The sequence below is a fragment of the Pituophis catenifer genome, unplaced genomic scaffold (assembly GCF_029215685.1).
Source record: "Pituophis catenifer annectens isolate HBS135680 unplaced genomic scaffold, rPitCat1.0.hap2 SCAF_3, whole genome shotgun sequence".
In the NCBI taxonomy this organism is placed as follows: Eukaryota; Metazoa; Chordata; class Lepidosauria; order Squamata; family Colubridae; genus Pituophis; species Pituophis catenifer.
This window is the reverse complement of record NW_027256883.1, coordinates 157,207,045-157,229,476: the sequence shown is the minus strand read 5'-3', so window position 1 is coordinate 157,229,476 and position 22,432 is coordinate 157,207,045. Positions and strand designations below refer to the sequence as shown.

At 39.9% G+C, this 22,432-nt stretch overlaps 1 protein-coding gene across 1 annotated transcript; it reads left to right on the top strand.

Moving 5' to 3' along the window:
* Positions 1-599: 599 nt before the first annotated feature.
* On the top strand, positions 600-21,330 carry LOC139314065 (vitamin D3 hydroxylase-associated protein-like). The gene is made up of 15 exons (XM_070939586.1): positions 600-830; positions 1,880-1,993; positions 4,352-4,495; positions 4,994-5,124; positions 6,133-6,339; positions 7,378-7,415; positions 7,707-7,831; positions 9,297-9,422; positions 11,432-11,529; positions 12,333-12,432; positions 16,503-16,546; positions 17,767-17,806; positions 18,005-18,113; positions 18,712-18,857; positions 21,196-21,330. Exons 1-15 carry the CDS (start codon positions 600-602, stop codon positions 21,328-21,330), a joined length of 1,788 nt encoding a protein of 595 aa, XP_070795687.1.
* The last annotated feature ends 1,102 nt before the right edge of the window (positions 21,331-22,432 follow it).

Sequence of the window (22,432 nt, the reverse complement as noted above, 5' to 3'; positions counted from 1 at the left end):
TAGATGAGGTTATCTTTGGGGTCTCTCTTTTGACTCCACCCCCCCAAATAAGCAGTTGGTTGATATATTTCAGTTTTAGATTAAATTTCTGGTTGTTTCCTTTCAGCTATTAGTGTTTCCCTGTCCTAATAAAGTTTGAAGCTCTTTTCTCTACATTTATCCACATTGATACTTCTTATCCTGTCATGCTATCTGAAGACTTTTAAGTTCTTTGTGGTTACTTTTGAACATCTCTGCTTTCCTGACCAAAGTTCACCCATATTGTTCTTGGTATTTTTGTTAATTATTGTTATTCACAGAGGTTGTGTTAGCTCCAGGGTAAGCTCAAAATTACACATATGCAGTAAAAGTACACCTTTTGTCCAGAGGCATCTCCTCAACAAAGTGGAGAGATGTTTTGCATCCTCCTGAAATACTTTGGCATGTTGCAAGGATGGGGAGATTATAATCGAACATGAACAGGACATTTCTTATAACATGCTAGGACTTGAAGAAGCCAAGGCTGTATATCTTGTTGTAATGGACTCAAGATAGACTTTTTATGAGCTTTCCTCTGCATTTCAGAGTCTCCAAAAATTGTCCATAGATTTGGTTCCAGAATGCTGCAAGAAGCTTCGACTACACTCCAAAAATGGTTGGAGCAATCCTGGCCTCAGGATAAAATCTATCTTCATACTGCCGTGGTTCTGACCTGTGGTTCAACTGCAGCTTATTTGGTACTGAAATGGTTAGGCCAGAAAAGGATTAAAAAACAAATAGAAGAAACAAGAAGGCAAAGGGATCATGGCTTGATAGAGATGGAAAAATCAGTGCGGACATTTAAAAGCCAGGTACATGTTTCCTAACTATTTCTTGTATTGTATAAGTACTTATTACTTGTATTACTTGTACTTGTATAAGGACTTATTACAGTTACTTATTATATATAATGTTTATGTACGTGTGTATTTAAATGTATTTAGATATGATAATTTTTCCTGCAGATTTCACGAGTTTACAGGGAGTTGGAATAATAGGGCTAATGGATAAGATAGAATTTTAGTAAATAATTACAGATGAATATTTACTACATCCAAATTCTGATTTCTGCTATTTCCCTGTTGTTTGGCTCTTGTTATTAAGGTTGGGTTTGGTCACTATCTCTCTTTTAAGTAAAACTGAAGGCTATTTCATGACTACACAAGGGTGAGAAGGACATCTGAAAATTTTCATGGGATAAACTTTACTTTTAAATACAACTTTAACCAAAAGGATTGCTATTGAATTAAGTGGCACCTTTGCTATCCACATTAAGGGTGAGATCCATCTGTGGTTTTCTACTGTCACAACTTACAGTTTATCATCTTAGTAGACACAAAATGAAAGTTTGGGTCAAGCAGAACACAAAAAAGTCTCAGATGATTTGCAGCAACTACATTCTATAGCAGAGGTGCAGAACCTGGATCTTTAAAGGTCAGACAAGACCCATGAAAACCTTGGAACAAAAATTACATGCAATGGTACTGTAACTGTAAAGGGATAAAAGGAGGAAAATGCATGTCTGTAAAATAAGCATCTACCTTGTAATAATTTTAATGCAATGTCAGTGAAATTAGGTAATTAGCCCTGATGTCTATAGAGATTCTCAATCATGCAGGTCATTGTTGTCCCAAAGTACCGAAGGTACTTTTCCAAAAGACAACTGGACTGTCTTGGGCTTTTTTTTCTTCTCATCCTTTTGCAAAGTGAAGAGGCTTCCTCAGTTTTTCAGTGTCCTGATCTGACCCGTTATTTTTATGGCTGCTGGCTTGCCAACAACAGCCAATTAATCTCTCTGCCACCTCTCAGACTTGCTCTATCAAATCTATGGGAAGCGTTATACTGTACCCTTTCATTACAGAACCCTGGGTTACCAAGTGATGACATCCTTTCTCTACCTCTGGTAGAACTGGTTAAGAAGCTGAAAGAAGACACTTTGTCTCCAGATGTTGTCCTCTACACCTACATGGAAAAGGTGAACATACTTGGAAACACAAAACATAGATACAGAAATATTGTTTACATACAGTACATCAGTATGCCCAGCGGTAAAATTCAATTTTTTTTTACTACTGGTTCTGTGGGTGTGGCTTGGTGGGCGTGATAAGGGAAGGATACTGCAAAATCCCCATTCCCACCCCACTCCAGGGGAAGGGTACTGCAAAATCCCCATTCCCACCCCAGTCCAGGGGAAGGAGACTACAAAATCCCCATTCACTCCCCACTCCTGGGGGAAGGATATTACAAAATCTCCCGTCCCACCCCATTCTGGGGCCAGCCAGAGGTGGCATTTATCAGTTCTCCGAACTACTCAAAATTTCTGCTACCGGTTCTCCAGAACCTGCTGAATTTCACCCCTGAGTATGCCCATTTCATATATGCTACAGTCAGTGGTAGGATTCAAATAATTTAACAACCGGTTCTATGCCCTAATGATTTCTTCCAACAAGCAGTTTTTGTTTTTTTTTAATTTGATTTATATGCCGCCCTTCTCTGGAGACTCAGGGCAGCTTACAATGCTTACAATGCGTTAAGCAATAGCCTTCATACTTTTTGTATATTTATACAAAGTCAGCTTATTGCCCCCACAAACTGGGTCCTCAATTTACCTACCTTAGAAAGGATGGAAGGCTGAGTCAACCTTGAGTCTGTTGAGATTCGAACTTACAGTAATTGCAGACAGCTGGTGTTAATCACAATGCTATCAGTCTGCTGAGCCACCAGGCCCTTTATAGCAGTTCATCAAACTGCTCAGAAAGTTAACAACCGGTTCTCCCGAAGTGGTGCGAACTGGCTGAATCCCACCACTGGCTACAGTGCATAAAACGTCACTTCAACATGACAGAGGAAGACCTCATGCTGGCGAGAGAAAACACTGTCTATGTTGCCCAATACTGGCAAATGTCATTTAGGTTTAATGCTATCTACTTTACATACTTTTTATGTGGGCTATTTCTTTCTGGCCTATTTTATACTTATTTTACCTGCTCAGTGTTGAGCATTGTATGTCTACGATTTGAAGATGCTCCTGAGATAAATAAAGAAAAAGAAAAGTCTGCCTAGCAGCATTTAGCTACCCTTCAGTCTTTCTATCCTGTCTTTATTTTTTTTTAATCAAAATAATTTGAAATAATGAAAATGAAGGAAAAGCTGAAAGTTGATATAACAGATCAATCTCCCATATTCATTTGCAATTTACTACCTATTCAGTTTATAAAACTTCCTAATTGCAGATGACTCAAGGTGGCATGGGTTAGGATTAGGGTTATGGGACACGATGGCTCAGTGGCTAAGACACTGAGGTGGTCCCTATTTTTCTACTTGCATTTTTACATGCTTTCGAACTGCTGTGTTGGCAGAATCTGGGACAAGTAATGGGAGCTCACTGTGTTACGCGGCACTAGGGATTTGAACCGCTGAACTGCCGACCTTTCGATCGGTAAGCTCAGCGTCTTAGCCACTGGGCCACCGCATCCCTTTCCCACATTGTACTAGAATTAGTCAAATATTGCTCCAGTTTTTCTTTTATTTTGTGTACATAATTTCCATAATTACATATTGCATATCTATATGCATGTGCAGTGCACATATGTGTATAGTTATATATTTATTTTCTTTTGAAAGTGGGCATCAGAATTTTCTTTTATGTATGCCAAATGCAGGTCTGTTCATAGAAAAAAAGGGACAATAAAAGTTATCTTAGTATTATATTTCAAAGTATAGCCTCTTTAATCTCTTGATAATTTACAATATTTTCTTAATAAAGCATAGTTTTGCCAGAACATTAATCCTTCTGTTAAAAAATGAATGTGTGTGTGTGTATGTGTGTGTATGTATGTATGCATACATGCATGTATATGTTTATGTCTTGGAGATAATATTTTTAAAAAATTACTTATTGAATATTTTTTCTACAGAATATAAACAACCCAAAAAATTTAGGGGAAAAAAACCCCCAGTAAAATGATATTTTTTCTAAAATGTGTTTGGAGGTCAGTCTGCACCACCTAGTGGGATCGTGTTGTCATAACATTTGTTCCTTCTCTATCTTCCTGTGAGGGTGGAGAGGAAATACTTGCGTCATTTTTTAATAAACCCTACAATAATGTTGATTGGAATGCGTGGTTTGTCTTTTACTATAAGAATAGTTTGGGGGCAAGACTGATCTTAGTAAAGCAATAGAAGATACTGAAAGTGAAACAGCAGACTTGGTAGATTTTTTTTTTTTCTGGGAATCATGGATCAGGAATAGGGAGTAATTAACAGAGGCAAACACATTGTTCCACTTCTAATTATTTTCCCTGACTTGTCTGTCTACTGTTTTCCTAAAAAGGCTTTAGCGGTCACCAAGGAGGTGAATTGTGTGCGCCATTTTATTCCAGAATGTGAGGCATTTCTTCAGCAACTGAAAAACCAGAAGGAAAAAGGTTTATTGTATGGGGTACCTGTCAGTATCAAAGACCACATTGCATACAAGGTGATTCCATTGCTGTGATACATTGGTTTTCTAGAAATGGTGGACAAGAAGCAGCTTCTAAGGGAAGGCCACTAGAAACCTTTCTAGGATATGTATTTGCTTATGGTATAGCCCTTTTATATTGATAAGGGATGGGAAACCGTGGCCTACTGGAAAAACAAGCCCGATAGTCCTATTTTTGCAACCTCCATCCAGATTGTATTGCCACATCTGATTGCTGATTGTTAAGTGGTACAATTTTTTCACTCTTTTTAAATAGTTGAAAGCCCAAACCTTCAGCTTTAATTAGTTGAAAGCCTAAACTACCTTGAATATTTTATTTATTTACTGAAACAGAAACCTCAAGTGGTTGTTTTTTAAAAAGCGGAAATTTTTAAAAATCCTAGCAGAAGAGAAAAAGGAGGAGAGGAAAGGAGGAAAGAGAGTAGCAGCTATTATTAGGTGTTAAGATAAATAGCTGATCTACACCTGTTTCCTTAATATTTCCTTTACCTTTAGGACCATTTGACAACATGTGGCTTTTCTCATTTTCTTGATGTGGAAGAAGACGACAGTGTGTTGGTCAAGGTATTAAAGAAACAGGGAGCAAATCCATTTGTATTCACCAATGTGCCACAATCTTTATTAAAGTAAGTTTTCATGCCAATAGTTTTTACTGATCACTGCTGTGTATTGATAAACTTTATCTCCTTATTGTGCAATTGTAAAAACATACACCTGTTTGTTATTTGTTCACAATTTTTCTTGGCTTGTATTAGTCATGGCTTGCTATATTTGAATAATTGGTAATGATTGCATTTATGGATGATGTCTCAGTCCCTGGCCTAGATCTAAATCTTAACTAAAAGGGGTCCATATAATCAGGTTGATGGTAACTGTTGAACTCATTTTGGAGGCACAGCAAGAACCTGTAGGAACAGGTGTTTCTCAAGGCAGGGTGTCCTCCTCTCATCTTGAATACAGGAGAAAAGCACCCCACTCCAGTGGAGAAAAGCCTTTAAGGAACTCTCAAGTACCAAATATCTATGGCCGGTTGTCATATGTACTGTATTCTTTTTCTTCAAAACTTGATGAAGAAAAAGAAACCCAGGCTGAAAATTTCTGTCGTATTCCTACCTTTTGCTTAGTAGATCAAGAAAATTTCCAGAATCACAGTGATCCTAAGAGATGTACCCATCATTACTATGTATCTATTGAAAGAATAAGCAGCCAGAACCCAGAAGCCTTTATATTTAGCCATGTTCAGCTGTCAGAACATGTTGAAGGAATGCTCTCTTTTAAGAGAGAGTCTTTTGGTAGAAATGGGGAGGGGGTGTTTCTGGCTTTTCTCTCTCCTTAGTTACTCAGATACGCTTAGGGTTCTTGCTTTCTGCTTCAAATATATTATAATCTGGTTAATCTGAAAAATCAGCTAAATCTTTTTGATATATAACTACTTTAGAGTAAAACATTATTTAGAATATCAGAATTAGGGACCTGAGACTCACGATGCTGTAAGAGAAGTTCCACTGAGATGAATACTTTTTAATTTTTGTAGGTGAGTTAAAAACTGTATCTTCAGAAGAAACAAGATGATAGATTTCCTATATTTTAAATATTGTGTTCCCACAATCTGATGTATTTCTATCACCTTTCAGCTATGACTGCAGCAATGTAGCTTTTGGGCAGACTGTGAATCCTTTGGATCATAAGAGAACTCCTGGGGGCTCATCTGGAGGGGAAGGGGCTCTAATTGCTGGAGGAGGTTCCATTTTAGGATTTGGATCAGATTTGGGGGGAAGTATCCGTCTACCCTCCAGCTTCTGTGGTCTTTGTGGGCTGAAGCCAACTGCAGGTAGATTGAGGTAAGTACTAAAGCTATCATAGACTATGCAGCTGATTATCGCACTTTGATAAGATGTAGAATTGTAGAGTTGGAAAAGACCTCAAAAATCATCTAACAGAATAATCTGCTGGTGTTGAAATGCTGTGTTTACAAAATCTCTAAAAAAAAACCCCAGCCATTTAATTTATGTTGAAAAACCTGTTGGAGATATTGATGATCTTGGAGAAATTATGAAATAGCTTGATCAATGTTCACAAATTTTAGTAATGATATCATGTACTCTGATTTAGACTTTCCCCTAGGAAAGGAACACTTCTTAGGGCAGGGGTGAAATCCAGCAGGTTCTAACAGGTTCTGGAGAACTGATAGCAGAAATTTTGAGTAGTTCGGAGAACCGGCAAATACCACCTCTGGCTGGCCCCAGAATGGGGTGGGAATAGAGATTTTGCAATATCCTTCCCCTGGAGTGGGGTGGGAATGGAGATTTTGCAATATCCTTCCCCTGCCATGCCCATCAAGCCACACCCACAGAACCGGTAGGGAAAAATTTTGGATTTCACTCCTGCCTTAGGGTGCTAGGAACATCCAGTGTAAATGTGAGATAACATTTCTCTAGCGAATGCTTTCATTCTAAGGAAACCAAACACTAAATTTAGTTGCAGAAAAATAGTGTTTTTGCCCTAGACCTACCTATAAACATTGTAACATGTAATTCAAGTATGTAATGAATCCTTCCTTCCTTTCTCCTTCCATTTATATTTCTATAAATGGTGTTTTTCAAACTTGGCGACTTCAAGATGTGTCGATATTAACATATGGCTGGGAATTCTGAGTGTTGAAATCCACAGATCTTAAACTTACCAAGTCTGAGAAACATTGCTCTAAACAAAGATCATACACAGATATAAACAGATATAAGCAAATGTGTCTTGTACAAGAACACCCACTGACATTTCTCACTGAGTGATGATTCAGTTGATAATGTCCTCCAAAAAGCTATGTGTGAATGTATGTTATGACGTGTATTGTCTGCATTTTATATTTCTCTGTTTTACAGTGTTTCTGGAGTAAAGGAGCCTTTTCATCTTATGTTAAGTAAATATCTTTTTTGTGGAAAGTGGGGAAAGGTTGAGAGATCAGTTTTGAATGAATGTAAAAAGTGACTGAGCTGAAGAACAATGGATATTGGGTAGATAGTAATTGAAATATAAATATTAAGAAGAAATGTGGAAATATAACATGATTTTTCAGAAAGAATGAATGTAGAGCAATTTAAACAAAGCCATGTTGTGATCTTAATTTGGCACGTATTTTGCTTTTGATCAATAAATCCAAAACGGGATTAGCTATCTGCTATTACTTGATACACATATTTATCTTCTCAAGTTTTAGCAACAATCGGACCAATGGCAAAGGATGTGGATAGTCTTGCTTTATGCATGAAGGCTCTCTTATGTGATTACATGTTCCAGCTGGATCCCACTGTGCCACCTATGCCATTCAATGAAGAGGTATTTTTTTTAAAAAAAGGATATATATAGGACCTTTGCTGAACCCATAGTTGATGATTTTGACAGATATGAGATTTCTTTCAAAGAATGCCCCAAATAAAAAAGATGCCTTTATATGTGTGTGTGTGTGTGTGTGTGTGTGTGTGTTTCCTCTAGCCAGGTTTTTCCTACGTAACCAAGGTTTTTCTGCAGCCCTAGCTCAGTAGAATCATATCCACTCAATTCTGGGCTTTTTTCTTTCTGGCAGCCAGCAAGTTCTTGCTGCCAGGTGAGACACACACACACACACACACACACACACACACATGCACCAGCGTGCCTACCATCCCTGTCCTAATGTTTCCTCTATTTGTATCTATTTTATGTATCCAATCCATGCTTATACTTATATATATTACCTAATACATTCTTGACAAATAAAAAAGAACAATTTTGGGATGATATATCTACACACATACATGTGAGTGAAGGATGAGTCTATTTAATTTCTCCTGGAAAAAACATTATTAATATAGCTAATAAATAGCAGTTTGAGAAAATATATCCTCCTTTGTTGTGCTTTTCAAAGCTTCTTCAACCAGAGCCATTTCTTCCATTAGGAATGTCACTAATTTGGTCAAAGATGTGCTTGATTTTTAAATATTTCACAGTAAAAAAGCTGGCAACTAATAAAAGACATTAGATCAATTTCTTAATACTGCATCTACTTACGTACATTACAAAAAAGTTAACTCACAGATTGTGAGATTTTTCAAATTTCCTCAGAAAGTTTCAATCCAAACTACAGCTAATTGAGCACTGTCATCAAAGCTAGCAATATGCGCCAACTTGCTTACCACCCTGTCAACACCTTCCAGAAAAATCACATATTAAAATTACACATTATATTTAATTAGATTAAAATTACTTCACATAAATTTCCTAATTTAAGAAGAATGTAGTGCCACCTGAGAATTATCGTCATGGTTAATTCCTGTTAATTTGCTGAAACATATTTAAAAGTCTCGTCCATTCTTCTAAGTACCCCCACCCACCCAAACCAGAGCTCATGCAACTCTGTGAGCCTCTGCATGCCAAGTTCCACTAATAGTGTGACAATCACAACAATTTGTTCATCAAAAGTGCCATCACAGAGGTTTTTTTTTTTTTTTTAATTTGATTTATATGCCGCCCTTCTCTGGAGACTCAGGGCGGCTTACCATGCGTTAAGCAATAGCCTTCATTCTTTTGTATATTTTATACAAAGTCAGCTTATTGCCCCCACAAACTGGGTCCTCATTTCACCTACCTTAGAAAGGATGGAAGGCTGAGTCAACCTTGAGCCTTGGAGAGATTCGAACCAGCAGAAATTGCAGGCAGCTGTGTTAATAACAGGGTGCACTAAACCCCTGTACTATCGAGTTCATGCTATAGCTCTTAATCCATTAATGTTAGTAACTAAGAGGGTTTTTTTTTTTCCTTCTAGATTTATTCAAGCTCTACACCTCTACGGATTGGGTATTATGACACAGATGGCTATTTCTTGCTCCCATCATGCATGAGAAGGGCTGTGCATAAAACCAGGAAGCTTCTGGAAGAAGCTGGCCATACAGTGTGTATCTTTGCTGCTACTGTTTACTGTACAATTTATTTGCATGTAAAATAGTCTGATACAGAATAGTCAGAGAGCTTCTATAAGAAGGGATGGCTTTTGGCATGGCTAAGTGAAAGGCATATGTCTTTTGCTTCTTCGTGATGTTTGATAAATAGAGAAAAAAGAAAATATTGAAGGGGAATAAATTGGAAGGCAATGTGGCATGGGATGTTACATGCACCTGGCTCAGTGGTGAAATCCTCCACTGATCGCCATCGGTTCGCTGCCTGTGCATGCACGGTGTGTGCCAGATGTGCATCCTGCATTCACATGCGCAGTGCATCCCAGACACATGCTGCGTGCACACCCATGCGCAGTCTGCACCAAACACATACTTTTGGATTTCCTGCTTTTTTTTCTTTTTAAAGCATTTTTAACAAATAGTTCTGGAGAACCAGTAGTTAAAAATGCTTTAAAAAGTAAAAAAAAAAAGTTCAGAAGATCAGCTGAGTGATGCGTGATCATCGGAACTTTTTTAAAAAACTTTTTAAGCATTTTTTTTTACTACCGGTTCAGGCGAACCGGCCCGAACTGGTAGCATTTCACCCCTGACCTGGCTACAGCATAAACATGACCCAGTGGCCACCATTTTCTGCTGTATCCTGATGATGCTGTCTTCATTTTATCACCTGAGGCACAGTAATGTCATATTCAACTTAAACTGGCCCCTTAAGCAGCCAAGAAACTACACATTTTAGCTGTGGTGCAGAATGGTGTGCTTTCCTGACCATTCATTTGGTTGGGCCAAAATTGGCCTCTTACTGATTAACTATGAATAGCAATTGAGCAGTGGGCCTGGTAGGCTTTCATGGTGAAGTTGTGCAGGCTGATGTTGACCAGGGATTGCTGTTTCATAAGAGCATCTTGTTTTAGAAAAGCTTGATGTTACAGCTGAATGTTCATGTGGGAAGGGGGCAGTTGCAAAGTGATTGGGAAGGAACTTTCCCATAGGAGCAAGCAAATCCACACCTATCCGCTCTTAATGGGTTGCCTTTAAACATAGGCTCAGTGCCCTTCTGAATTAGCAGAACAACCATGTTCAAAAGCAGCTAAAACATCAAAAGCCCATATTTAAAAATAAAGAAAAAAAAATAGCTGCCCATGGAACATGGGATATCCTGCATGTCATTGTGTAATGTTCCCTCTACAGCCACTAGATAGATGCTGGTGGTTTAGGTGCCCTATAGCTCCTGCCCTCCCCATCAAGCCCTTGAGACCTGCAGAATCAACTCTCAGGATGGAAGATTCAGGGGCTAAGAAACCTGATGGGGAAAGAGCCATCTCTCCTCATCCCAACTGAATGGGGTGAGAAAGGAAGGGAGATATGATCTGCCACTCTTTCCAGCTCTGACTATTTTGGGAATCCTCTCTCTGGGACTGTAGCTCTAGCAAGAACACAGTTGTCTTCTTCTATTTTCTCGCCACACCCAAGAGATATTTTCCAGGCTGATTGTGGTCTCAGTTTCTCCTCCTCCTCTTGACACTTCTGACAGCCTTGCAATTAGTTGCCAGAAGTTTGGGGAAATCCTGGAGCCACTTCTAACACTTGATTACATCCTCTGGTTTATTTTTCAAAAATATTTTGCTTTTCTCTGGTCCAAATCCAAGTCGGTTATGAAGAGTAACTAGTGGATGCTTTTTCGCCAGCTGTTGACTTGTTGACAGAGAGAAACCACCAATCCGTTTCCTTAATTTGCTCTTAATTGAACATCAGAATTTGGTGGCATCCTTCCAATGGCAGGCTAGGAAGACAGATCAGCCAACTGACACTTTCTTGTCAGCTGAAGATCTGGTGAATAGCACTAACAATCACAGGGAGGAGCCCTTTGTGTGTGTATGCTTGTATAGAGAAAGCCATATTGAGTGGACAAATAGCATGCAACTATTGCAATAGCAATAGTTAATCTAGACTTGTATTTACTTGGCACCTTCGAGGTTTAACTGAAAACCCCCTTTGTTATTTGCAGCTAGTTCCCTTCAACCCACCTTCTGTGGATTATGTTATCGATGAAATTTATCTGAAAGGTATTTTTGCAGATGGAGGCTCAAGTCTTTCGGCCTTGTTGTAAGTAGTTCGTTGACAATGCTAAAGAACATTTAAAGAGCAAATAGCAAATAAGGGCACTACTCAATATCACTGTGTTCTCATTCAACCACAATTTAAAGTAAGGTCATTGTTTTCCAAAAGATGATGGTAGTAGTATCATCATTACCATTTGCTTTATTATATCAATGAATTAACCTTTTCTTATTAAGGGGAAAGTATATCGCTACTTTGGCTCAGTAGCTAAAATGCTGAGCTTGTCAATCGAAAGGTTGGCAGTTCAGCGTTTCGAATCCCTAGTGCTGCGTAATGAGGTAAACTCCCATTACTTGTCCCAGCTTCTGCCAACCTAGCAGTTCAAAAGCACGTAAAAAATGCAAGTAGAGAAATGGGGACCACCTTTGGTGGGGAGGTAACAGCGTTCTGTGCGCCTTTGGCATTTAGTCATGCCGGCCACATGACCACAGAGATGTCTTTGGACAGCGCTGACTCTTCAGCTTTGAAACGGAGATGAGCACTGCCTTCTAGAGTTGGGAATAACTAGCACATATGTACGGGGGGAATCTTTACCTTATATCGCTACTTGCATGAGACTGCAATTTCCACATAGTGTGCCAACTCCATATGTTTTAAGCAAATGTTGGGGGAGAAGATTGCTGATCTGCTTGTCTGTTCTAGAATAGCCCTTGATAACTTTAGTGTCCAATTTCCTCTATAAAAGTAGTCAACTTCACTTCTGGTTAGAGTAAATAATTGTGGTAAATACATTTATATACAAAGAGAGAGGATTTCCAATCTTGCTTTCCTTCTCTATTGCCTGTCAGTCAAAAAGATATAGTGGATCCAGCTTTGAAAGACCAGGTGAAAATACTTAAAATCCCAAAGTTGGTGAAGAAAGTTATGGCCAAGTTCGTCAAGATCTGCGTGAGTCTTAGATATCTTTAGCTGTGTATGGGGTCAGATTTGTGACAGAATTATTGTATTTTGGGGCATAAAAACTGAAATAAAAGTGTCTTTAAACATATTTGCATTGTGAGCAGCAGCATTGGGTGGGGGTTGGGGTGGGGGGTGGAAGGCAAAGGGATCAGACTGATGGAATTGAGAAATTACAATGCAAACCCCACACTCCTTCTGTGTTCATTGTGACATCACATGCCCCAAAGGGGCAATATGAAGCAATGCCTCAGTACTCCAGTGAATGCCATTAACTATGGGAAACATACACTCTAAATTGAATATATTCTGAAGAAAATGTTCCATTGACCATTTCCCTAAGGCATTCATGAAGTTCCTTTTGGTAATTAAAATGATTTTAATTGGTTGCCTATGTAAATGGCAGGTCTGCCAATTTTTATCATCCTAAATCAGGGAAAGGAAAGATCGATTGTTTTGTCTGGGTTTATTCTCAGTGACCATTGTTGGGTTTTTATCCTTTGGTAATGATTTTTTTTAAAAAGTTGTTATTTTAACATGCTATTAGCTGCTCAAAACCAAGTTTATGAGTTGGGCAGTCATAAAAATGAATTTTATTGATAAATAACTAAAAGAGCAGGTGCAAAGTAGATAGTATGAGGATAGCCATCTCTCAAACTAGTAGATCTTCTGGAAGGAAGATCTTGAAGTTTCCCAAGCAATTAAGGTGGAGTATAGTTTGCGTAGTCAAACTGCAATTTTGGACTAGAGTAGAACCGGGTTGTCAAACCTTAGCCTGACTAGGTGGCTCAGTGGCTAAGACACTGAGCTTGTCGATCAGAAAGGTTGGTGGTTCAAATCCCTAGTACAGGTCTCCTGCATGAGCAGTGGGTTTGACTAGATCAGTGATGGCTAACCTTTTTGCCATTGAGTGCCAAAAGCGGGGGAGGGCGGGGGGGTCATGCGTGCGTATGCCCACACCCATAATTCTATGTGCCCCGCCCATTCGCATGCGTGCACGACCCCCCCGCGCTCCCCCTGCTTTTGGTACGGAATGGCACGGAGGGCCAGGTAGGCCCGTTTTTTCGCCCTCCCCAGGCTCCAGCGGCTTTCTAGGAGCCTGGGGAGGGCAAAAACGGCCTTCCCCACCCCTCCGGAGGCCCTCCGGGGGCCAGAAATGGCACATTTCCCAAGTTCCAGTGGGCCTGGAAGGCCCGAAAATCAGCTGGCCAGCACATGCATGCATGCTGGAACTGAGCTAGGGCAACGCTCGCGTGCCCACAGATATAGCTCCGCGTGCCACCTGTGGCATGCATGCCATAGGTTCGCCATCACTGGACTAGATAATCTCCAAGGTCCCGTCCAACTCTGTTACTGTTACTCCTAACTTGCGGGCCAGATGTGTCACTCGCTGGCCATGCCCACACCCGGTTTAGCAAAGGGGGAAAAAGTCCCGATACGTCATGTGATGCTGCTGTGACAATGTGAATTTGACATCCCCTGGAGTAGGAGTTAGGTATAGTTAATTGAAGAGTTCTGACAAAAGATCTGTATACTTCAGGACATCAGCATTTACTCTTTATTTTAGGCATTTCCCTATAGGCCATGGGTGTCAAACTTGCCACATCACATTGCCGTCACGTGACATTTCGTGACGTTTTCCCCATTTGCAGAGCTGGGGTGTGCGTGGCCTGTGTGGGGAGGAACAGGCTCAGACTCAACCCTTCCAAGACTGAGTGGCTGTGGCTCCCGGCGTCCCGATAGAGTCAGCAGGTGCCATCGCTGACTATTGAGGGTGAATCCTTGCCCCTCACAGAGAGGGCTCGCAATCTGGGTGTCCTCCTGGATGCATGGCTGTCTTTAGAAAAGCATATGACGGCTGTGGCCAGGGGGGCCTTTTATCAGGTTCACCTGATTCGCCAGTTGCAGCCCTTTCTGGACTGGGACGCCTTGCGCACGGTCACTCATGCCCTTGTCACCTCCCGGCTGGACTATTGTAATGCTCTCTACATGGGGCTCCCCTTGAAGAGCACTCGGAGGCTCCAACTGGTCCAGAATGCAGCCGCGCGGGTGGTTATGGGTGCAACTCGTTGTGCCCATGTGACACCCCTCCTGCGCGAGCTGGCTGGCTCCCAGTGGTCTTCCGGGTGCGATTCAAAGTGTTGGTCACCACCTTTAAAGTGCTCCATGGCATAGGACCTGGGTACCTTCGAGACCGACTTCTGCCACCAATAGCCTCCCACCAGCCAGTTCGCTCCCACAGAGAGGGTCTCCTCAGGGTGCCATCAGCCAAGTTATGTCGGCTGGCGACACCCAGGGGGAGGCCCTTCTCTGTGGGAGCCCCAGCCCTGTGGAATGAACTGCCCCCGGAAATGCGTAAGATCTCCGACCCCCGGGTATTTCACTGTGCACTCAAGACCCTGTTGTTCCGCCAGGCCGGGCTATCAACATAATAATTTTAAATTGGGTGTTTTAAATTTCTGGGGTTTTAAATTGAGCCAAATTTATTTAATAATTTTAAATTATTTTAATTGATGTGTGTCTTGTGCTTTTAATAGGCTGTACACCGCCCTGAGTCCTTCAGGAGAAGGGCGGTATAGAAATAAAATAATAATAATAATAATAATAATAATAATAATTATTATTATTATTATTATTATTATTATTATTATTATTATTATTATCTGGCCCGTTGACCGCCAGTTTGACTCCCCTGCTATAGACCCTTCACAGGATCTCTGTATTATCAGTTCCATTCCACTTTATCTCAAAACATTTTGAAGCTGCTTGTGACTGTCTATACCACCTCAAGCCTCAAAATGATGAGAGCATGCAGAGAACCTATTCATCTGAGAAACAGAGTGCAAAGAATATCAGGCAGGCAGAATGTCCCAGAATGATGAAAATCTCCACTCCGTACAGAATAACAGAGTTGGAAGGGACTTTGGAGGACTTCTAGTCTTACCCCCAGCTGAAGCAGAAAACTCTTATACCCATGATGGTGAACCTATGGCATGCGTGCCAAGGTGGCATGCAGAGCCATATTGGTGGATATGCGAGCGTTGCTCTACCTGAGCTCCAGCACGCATGCACGTGCTGGCCAGCTGATTTTCGGGCAGCAAATGGGCTGTTTCCAGCCTCTGGAAGGCCTCCTGGGGGGGGCTGTTTTCGCCCTCCCCAGGCTCCTAGAAAGCCTCTGGAGCCTGGGGAGGGCGAAAAATGGGCCTACTGGGCCCACCGTGCCATCACATGCCAAAAGTGGGGGAGGACGGGATGGTTGCACACACATGCATGGGGGGGCAGGGCACATAGAATTATGGGTGTGGGCACACATGCACACAACCACCCCTCACTCTCCCCGCTTTTGACACACAATGGCAAAAAGGTTAGCCATCACTGCCTTATACCATTTCAAACAAATCATTGTCCAATCTCTTCTTAAAAACCTCCAGTGTTGGAGCACCCACAACTTCTGGAGGCAAGTCGTTCCACTGATTAATTCTTCAAGGAAAAGAAAGCATATTTTTATTGCCCCCTTACATACTAGTAAGGGGTGGGCGGGTGAATGGGAGACGGTTGGACTGGGATACAAGGATGATGGACATGTACAGCTTGACACAGAAATAAGACACCAGAAGGGAGACATAAATTCTCACGAATGGGAAATAGCCTATACATACTCCCTGCAGAGCTGCAGTGTTAAGGGGAAAAAATGCCATTATCAACTTATCTGCCCAAATGAAGAAATAGTGAGGCTGAAGAGGTCCTGGGTTGTTTCTGAATTGTTGCAAAAACCCTACAGTTATATTGCCTCATGTTTGCCTGTATCCCTACCAGTAGTTTGATTAGTGCTCTGATAGCCAGCAGGTCTGTCTGGTTGGACTACCTGTTCCTCAGGACTTGCACATAATAGTCTCTTTAAATTAGAGATGAAATTGCAACTGTACAGACATAACATTGTGTATCTTCACCAGACCTTACAGAACAGAGAAACAGTTTTTTGAAATTCTGTATAATTTTTAAACCAAATGCAGTAGTACTAATGAATCTGGGATTTTCACTCAATGCTGTTTTCTTTCAAGTTTCCCCGAATGGCTGGGCAGCTGAATGCATTGTGCGGAGTGAGGTAATGGCAGAATTATATTCCTACACATGTGCCAAAATGAGACTTTTAGCTGATACACTATAAAAACTTTCTATTTGGCCCCTTCAATCTCTTACTGGGATTGATTTTTAGAGTTTGCACTAGACAAAAAAAGCAGTTCAGTATCATAATAGGATTAATATGATTAAGTTTGAGGGGCGCGGTGGCTCAGTGGCTAAGATGCTGAGCTTGTCAATCGAAAGGTCGGCAGTTCAGTGGTTCGAATCCCTAGTGCCACATAACGGGGTGAGCTCCCGTTATTTGTCCCAGCTTCTGCCAACCTAGCAGTTTGAAAGCATGTAAAAAATGCAAGTAGAAAAATAGGAACCACCTTTGGTGGGGAGGTAACAGTGTTCCATGTGCCTTTGGTATTTAGTCATGCCGGCCACATGACCACGGAGACGTCTTCAGACAGCGCTGGCTCTTCAGCTTTGAAACAGAGATGAGCACCACCCCTTAAAGTTGGGAATGACTAGCACATATTTGCAAGGGGAACCTTTACCTTTACCTATGATTAAGTTCATTACTTATGCACTGTGCCCAAGTATTAATTTTTTAAAAAAAATCAGGTACTTTTTGCATTGTGATGTGCCATTTGATAATGGCAACTTAGCTATTTTATTAGATAAGATTTTGATGTTCCACCAACTATGACATAATTGATAAAATATATGATTATCTCATTGGTTGTGTGCCATCAAGTCAGTTTCAATTCCTAGCAACCATGTAGCTAGACTTTCTCCATAACAATCTGTCCCTAACTTGGTCTTTCAGCAGTTCCAACATTGCACCCATTGTCATTGTAACTGAGTCCATTCATCTAGTTATCCTCTTCTCTTTTTCCTTCCACTTTTCCCAGCATTATAGCTGGGAAAATTATAGGTTTCTCATAACATGTCTGAAATAGGATAATCTGAGCCTGGTTATTTGTACCTCTAATGAGAACTCTAGATTGATTAGTTTTATAATCCATTGGTTTGGGTTTTTTGGACTGTGCACAGTATCCTCAAGAGTTTTCTCCAACATCAGAGCTCAAAAGCATCAATATTCTTCTTATCCTGCTTCTTCAGAATGATGATCTATATGGCCCCAGATTAGACTTGTTTCAGGCACACACATGATCATCTTGATTATTCAGCAGAATTGCAATCTGTTATATTTTAAGAAGGTTCGGCTTACATGTTACATATTCTGTCTTTCAGGAATGCGAAGGACCTATGGGAGATCCATAATGAATTGATGGTAAAAGCATTTGTTGTAATAATAAAATTTAAAAATCAAATCTTATTCTGTCCTTCCGATAAGATAGATCATGTTGATTGTATTTTTCCTATCTGGCAATAACCTTTGCTAGCTTTCAACACATTTTAAAATACTCAGCTATACCTTATCAAGCCTAGATTTTGTCGGATATTAACAACTATTGTTGTCTGGGCTCAGGTCTATCAGAAAAAGTTTATTGAGCATTGGAGAAAAAACAAGATTGATGTTGTCCTGTGTCCAGTTCTGGGTCCCGCCTTCTTTCTTGGATATCCTTCAAAAATACTTGGTAAGCCTTACTGTGGCATAATGTATACCTTTTCATCACATTAAAAAATATCAAGTTTCAGGAACCAACAATAATTAAGCACAGGTAGATTAACTAGGGTTGCTTCCAAAAAGAGTGGTTTTGCCATTCTCTTAGCAGAATATTAATGATCAGAATGATCTAGAAATTTTCCCAATTCTTATATGGGAATATACTACCATGTTTTCCCCAAAAATAAGACCCTGTCTTATATTTTTTTTAACCCTGAAATAAGCACTTGGCCTTATTGCCATGAGCTCAAAAGCCTGATTGGGATTATTATTGGGATGTCTTATTTTGGGGGAAACAGGGTGGCTTACATGTAATTCTCACAGAGAGATTAAAATCTGGTTCCATGAGAACCATGAGATGACTAGTATAGCTGACCACAGCATCATTGTCCACTGTACACTTTCAAAACCAAGAAAAATGGAATAGAGTCCAATTTTAGAAAGTTGGTCAATTCTACCTTACATAACTGAATTATGCCAGTAGAAGGGTTTGAGAAGGAGGCTCCAAGGGGAGGGGAGAAGGTTTCTATTTTCATCTAACTCTTTATTCTGTGTATTTACCTTCCTAGGTGCTATCTCTAATACCATGCTGTACAATGCTTTGAACTTCCCTGCTGGAGTTGTACCAGTCACCACAGTTACAGAAGCAGATGAAAAAGAGATGGCACAACACCAGGGAATCTATGGCGATTCCTGGGATAGGACCCTGAAAAAGGTTTGTATGAACTCAGGAGAGCTGTTACAGAAATGTTTGTGGATCAATAATATTTGAGATCATGAAGACATTTGATTTCACAAAAGAATTAATATTAGTTTTTGAAAATAATCTGCTACTATTGGATAGATAAATAAGGTTAACTAACCTTTCCTAAATTCTAATGAATTAATCTATTACTACCCAAAACTGCTAACAATAGAGTTTAAATTAAGGATATGTATGATCTAATATCATCTTATTTAGAGTTTATAGAGTTTAAATTAAGGATATGTACTTATAGAGTTAAAATTAAGAGTTTAACTTAATTTTAACTCTATAACTTATAGAGTTTAAATTAAGGATATGTATGATCTAATATCATCTTCTTTTATAAGTAATCTTCCCAAAAAGAGATGACTATCTAGAATAATATACATGAGGACATTATGGCATAAAAAGATAAAATACCATATAGTACAACTGTAGAAGATGACTTGCTTTACCCCAAAGTGGGGGTGGTCAAAGTGGTCAAACGCACCATCAGTCTCGAGTCCCTTCATTCCCTTAAGAGTCCAGCCCATCTTGAGTTCCATTGACTTTTATCTGCCACCAATTTGCTTTGACTGTTAGTAGTTCAGATTCTTGTAGACAACTTTAACATGCAATAAGCTTTTATATTCATTTGAACTGCCTGGATTTCCTGATTTTCCCAGCGCTTGTCAACCACTAAACATTCGTGATGATTGTAGATATTTTTCTTGCACAAGTAGATGAACTATATTGCTTCCAAAGTAGAAGTAGACCTTCTCTTACTGGAGTTTGGCAAAAACAATAATTTGAGCATATTATCAGACATTGACTTAATATTGCTGAAAAATACATTGGCACAAAGCAGGGGTGTCAAACTGAAGGCTCGTGGGCTGGACCCAGCCCCCGGGGATCAAAACTGGCCTGCGGGGCTGGCCTGGAAATATCAAAGGATCAGCCCGCAGTGCCTCTGCCAGCCAAAACAGTTCATGGGGGAACTGCATATGGCCTCTGCTGTTAGATATTGCATTATCATATTATTTATGCTATTGTATTTTTATTATTAGTTGAATAATAAAAATACAATAGTATAAATAGCTTTTCTGCCTGGAAAAGCAATTTACTATTAAACAATGGGGTATAAATTTAGAAATAAAAAGTTTAGTGGAGTATGAAGAATAAGTAATAAATGTTTGCCAGTAATATTTGGTAGAAGAGATAGGAAAATGGTTATAGTAAAGAACTGTGGAAAGAAAGAAGAGAAGAGAAAACAATGCATCTTTAGCTTATGTCAAACGCCTACCATGGCCACGCCTACCCCAGCCATGCCCACCATGACTACTACCACCCCGGCCCTCCGAGGTCAAACACAACCCTGACGCGACCCTCAATGAAATCGAGTTTGACACCCCTGGCATACAGTATTGATCCTGAGTCACAAAATGTCATCAATCTAGATCAGGGCTGTCAAACTCCCGGCCTGCAGGCCGGATGAGTCATGCACTGGCCACGCCCATGCGCGATTTAGCAAAGGAGAAAATAATCCCAATACATCATGTGATGCTGCCGTGACAACATGAGTTTGATACCCCTGATCTAGATAAAGAACAATTACTGTGAAAAAATTCAGAGGAAAGTGTCAGCACTAGAGTAAATGCGACAGAAAGCTACAAAGAGACTTTTTTTGGAGCAAATCTGTTTTCAGCTATAGAATATATGGATTGAAAATTCTTACCTTGTTTTTAAGAGAGGGAAAAAAATCAAGCAAGTTGAGAATTGGAAGGAAAGAAAGGCTTAATCTAAGAATCCAGGATTATAACCATTATGTTTTAGGGAAGGATATTTTTCTATATTTCTCCCAAGGCCAGGATTAAATCTTGGCAAAAAATGATTTACATCCATTTTAAATAGATCTAATGAATTTGAGGGGGTGGCGGGGGGCAGCAAATATTTGGTTAACAGTTTACCTTCCTGGTTATTAAACTAAAGATGGTTGCTCAAGGTTAAGAGTGAGTGTAAATTTTCACTTTTCTATGAAGGCACTTAAGTCTTTTATCTCTTATATTTTACATCTTTGGGATGATTGGCTTCCAAGACAGCAGTTGTATGAAGGCATACAAGAGAAAGAATTACATGGTGCAAATAGTTTTATTAATAGTCTCAACTAGGAATCTGAGAAATAAAGGTTGCAGTCCTTTGAAAACTTACCTGAGACAAGAAACATATTTCAAGGACACTTGCTCAAGGCCACTTTGCAACATTCAAAAATGTTTGGACCTTTGGACCTGAGCTATCTGAATGTTTTTGCTTATTTCACTATCTCTTTCAGGCAGTAGAAGGTGCTGTTGGGCTTCCTGTGGCAGTTCAATGTGTAGCTTTACCATGGCAGGAGGAATTATGTCTTCGGTTCATGAAAGAAGTTGAGATGCTGTCCAACAAAGAACAACATAAGAAAGTCATCTGAACCTGATAAGCAATTTGGCAGATCAAGAATGCATCTGGACTTATAAAAATGATAGAATATCAAGGAATCTCTGACACAAGTTTGATCCCAGAATATTCATTGTTCTGTCAAAGGGGTCACCTTTTGTACGAATTATCCACCACTGCAAATTGTTGTAAAACACTGGTCCTCTTTTTTTGTATTTTATGTGCCCAATTGAGGCATTTCTCTTTCTACTCATTCACCTTTATGGGAGATGGCTGGGTGGACATTCATGCTTTCTGTCTTCTACCATATTCCCATCCTTCATTTGCACCGCATAGAAAAAATAATGAAATTAGAAGACTTTCCTTGCAATATAAAGTATACCAAGATCAAATTGTACATTGGTTAGAAGTCTTTGCTTGATTTGTGTAGGCTCCTTAAATAATTGAGAACCCAGACAGTCAATGGTCCTAAGTTAGAGAGGGAGACTATATGAGTTCAGAAGGTTTCACTTCAATAATTTTTTTCTTCTGACCAATAGAGGGGATCTTCTCTCAGTTAGTTGTACATGCACAAGGTTCAACACTGCTACAGTATGTGTTGTTATTTGTGGAAAACCTGGTGTTCTCTTGGTTGTTTGCTTCCAGACATTTCATTACCTGACTAGGTAACATCATCAGTGATAGTGAATGTGAGATCTGCCTCCTGTTATGCAGTGTAGAGTAGCTTTTCCTCCTAGTATTGGTGGAGTATGGTTTTCTCTCTGGTAGTTCTTTGATTAGGGTATTGTTTTCTCCTTGATTGTTTGTGAGGTGTTAATCCTTGTTTATTTGGGGGTAAGCTGCTAGAAAGGATCTGGTCTTTTTGTTTCCTTATTAGTTTTTTGAATGGTATGTAAAATTGGTTTATCACTTTGTGTCCATTGATGGCTGATTTGGCTGAATGGCAGGCTTCCAGGAATTCAGTAGCATTTTGGGGGTTTTAAATTTGGGGTAATATCACTTCTACTGAATGACTGAAAAACTCATGTTCCAATTCCAATACACTACTAATCACCCTCACTAATATTAAGTGCAAGGGTTCAATCCAGTTACTGACTTGGAATATTGCTGGCTGGAAGAACAAAGTATCAGCTGGA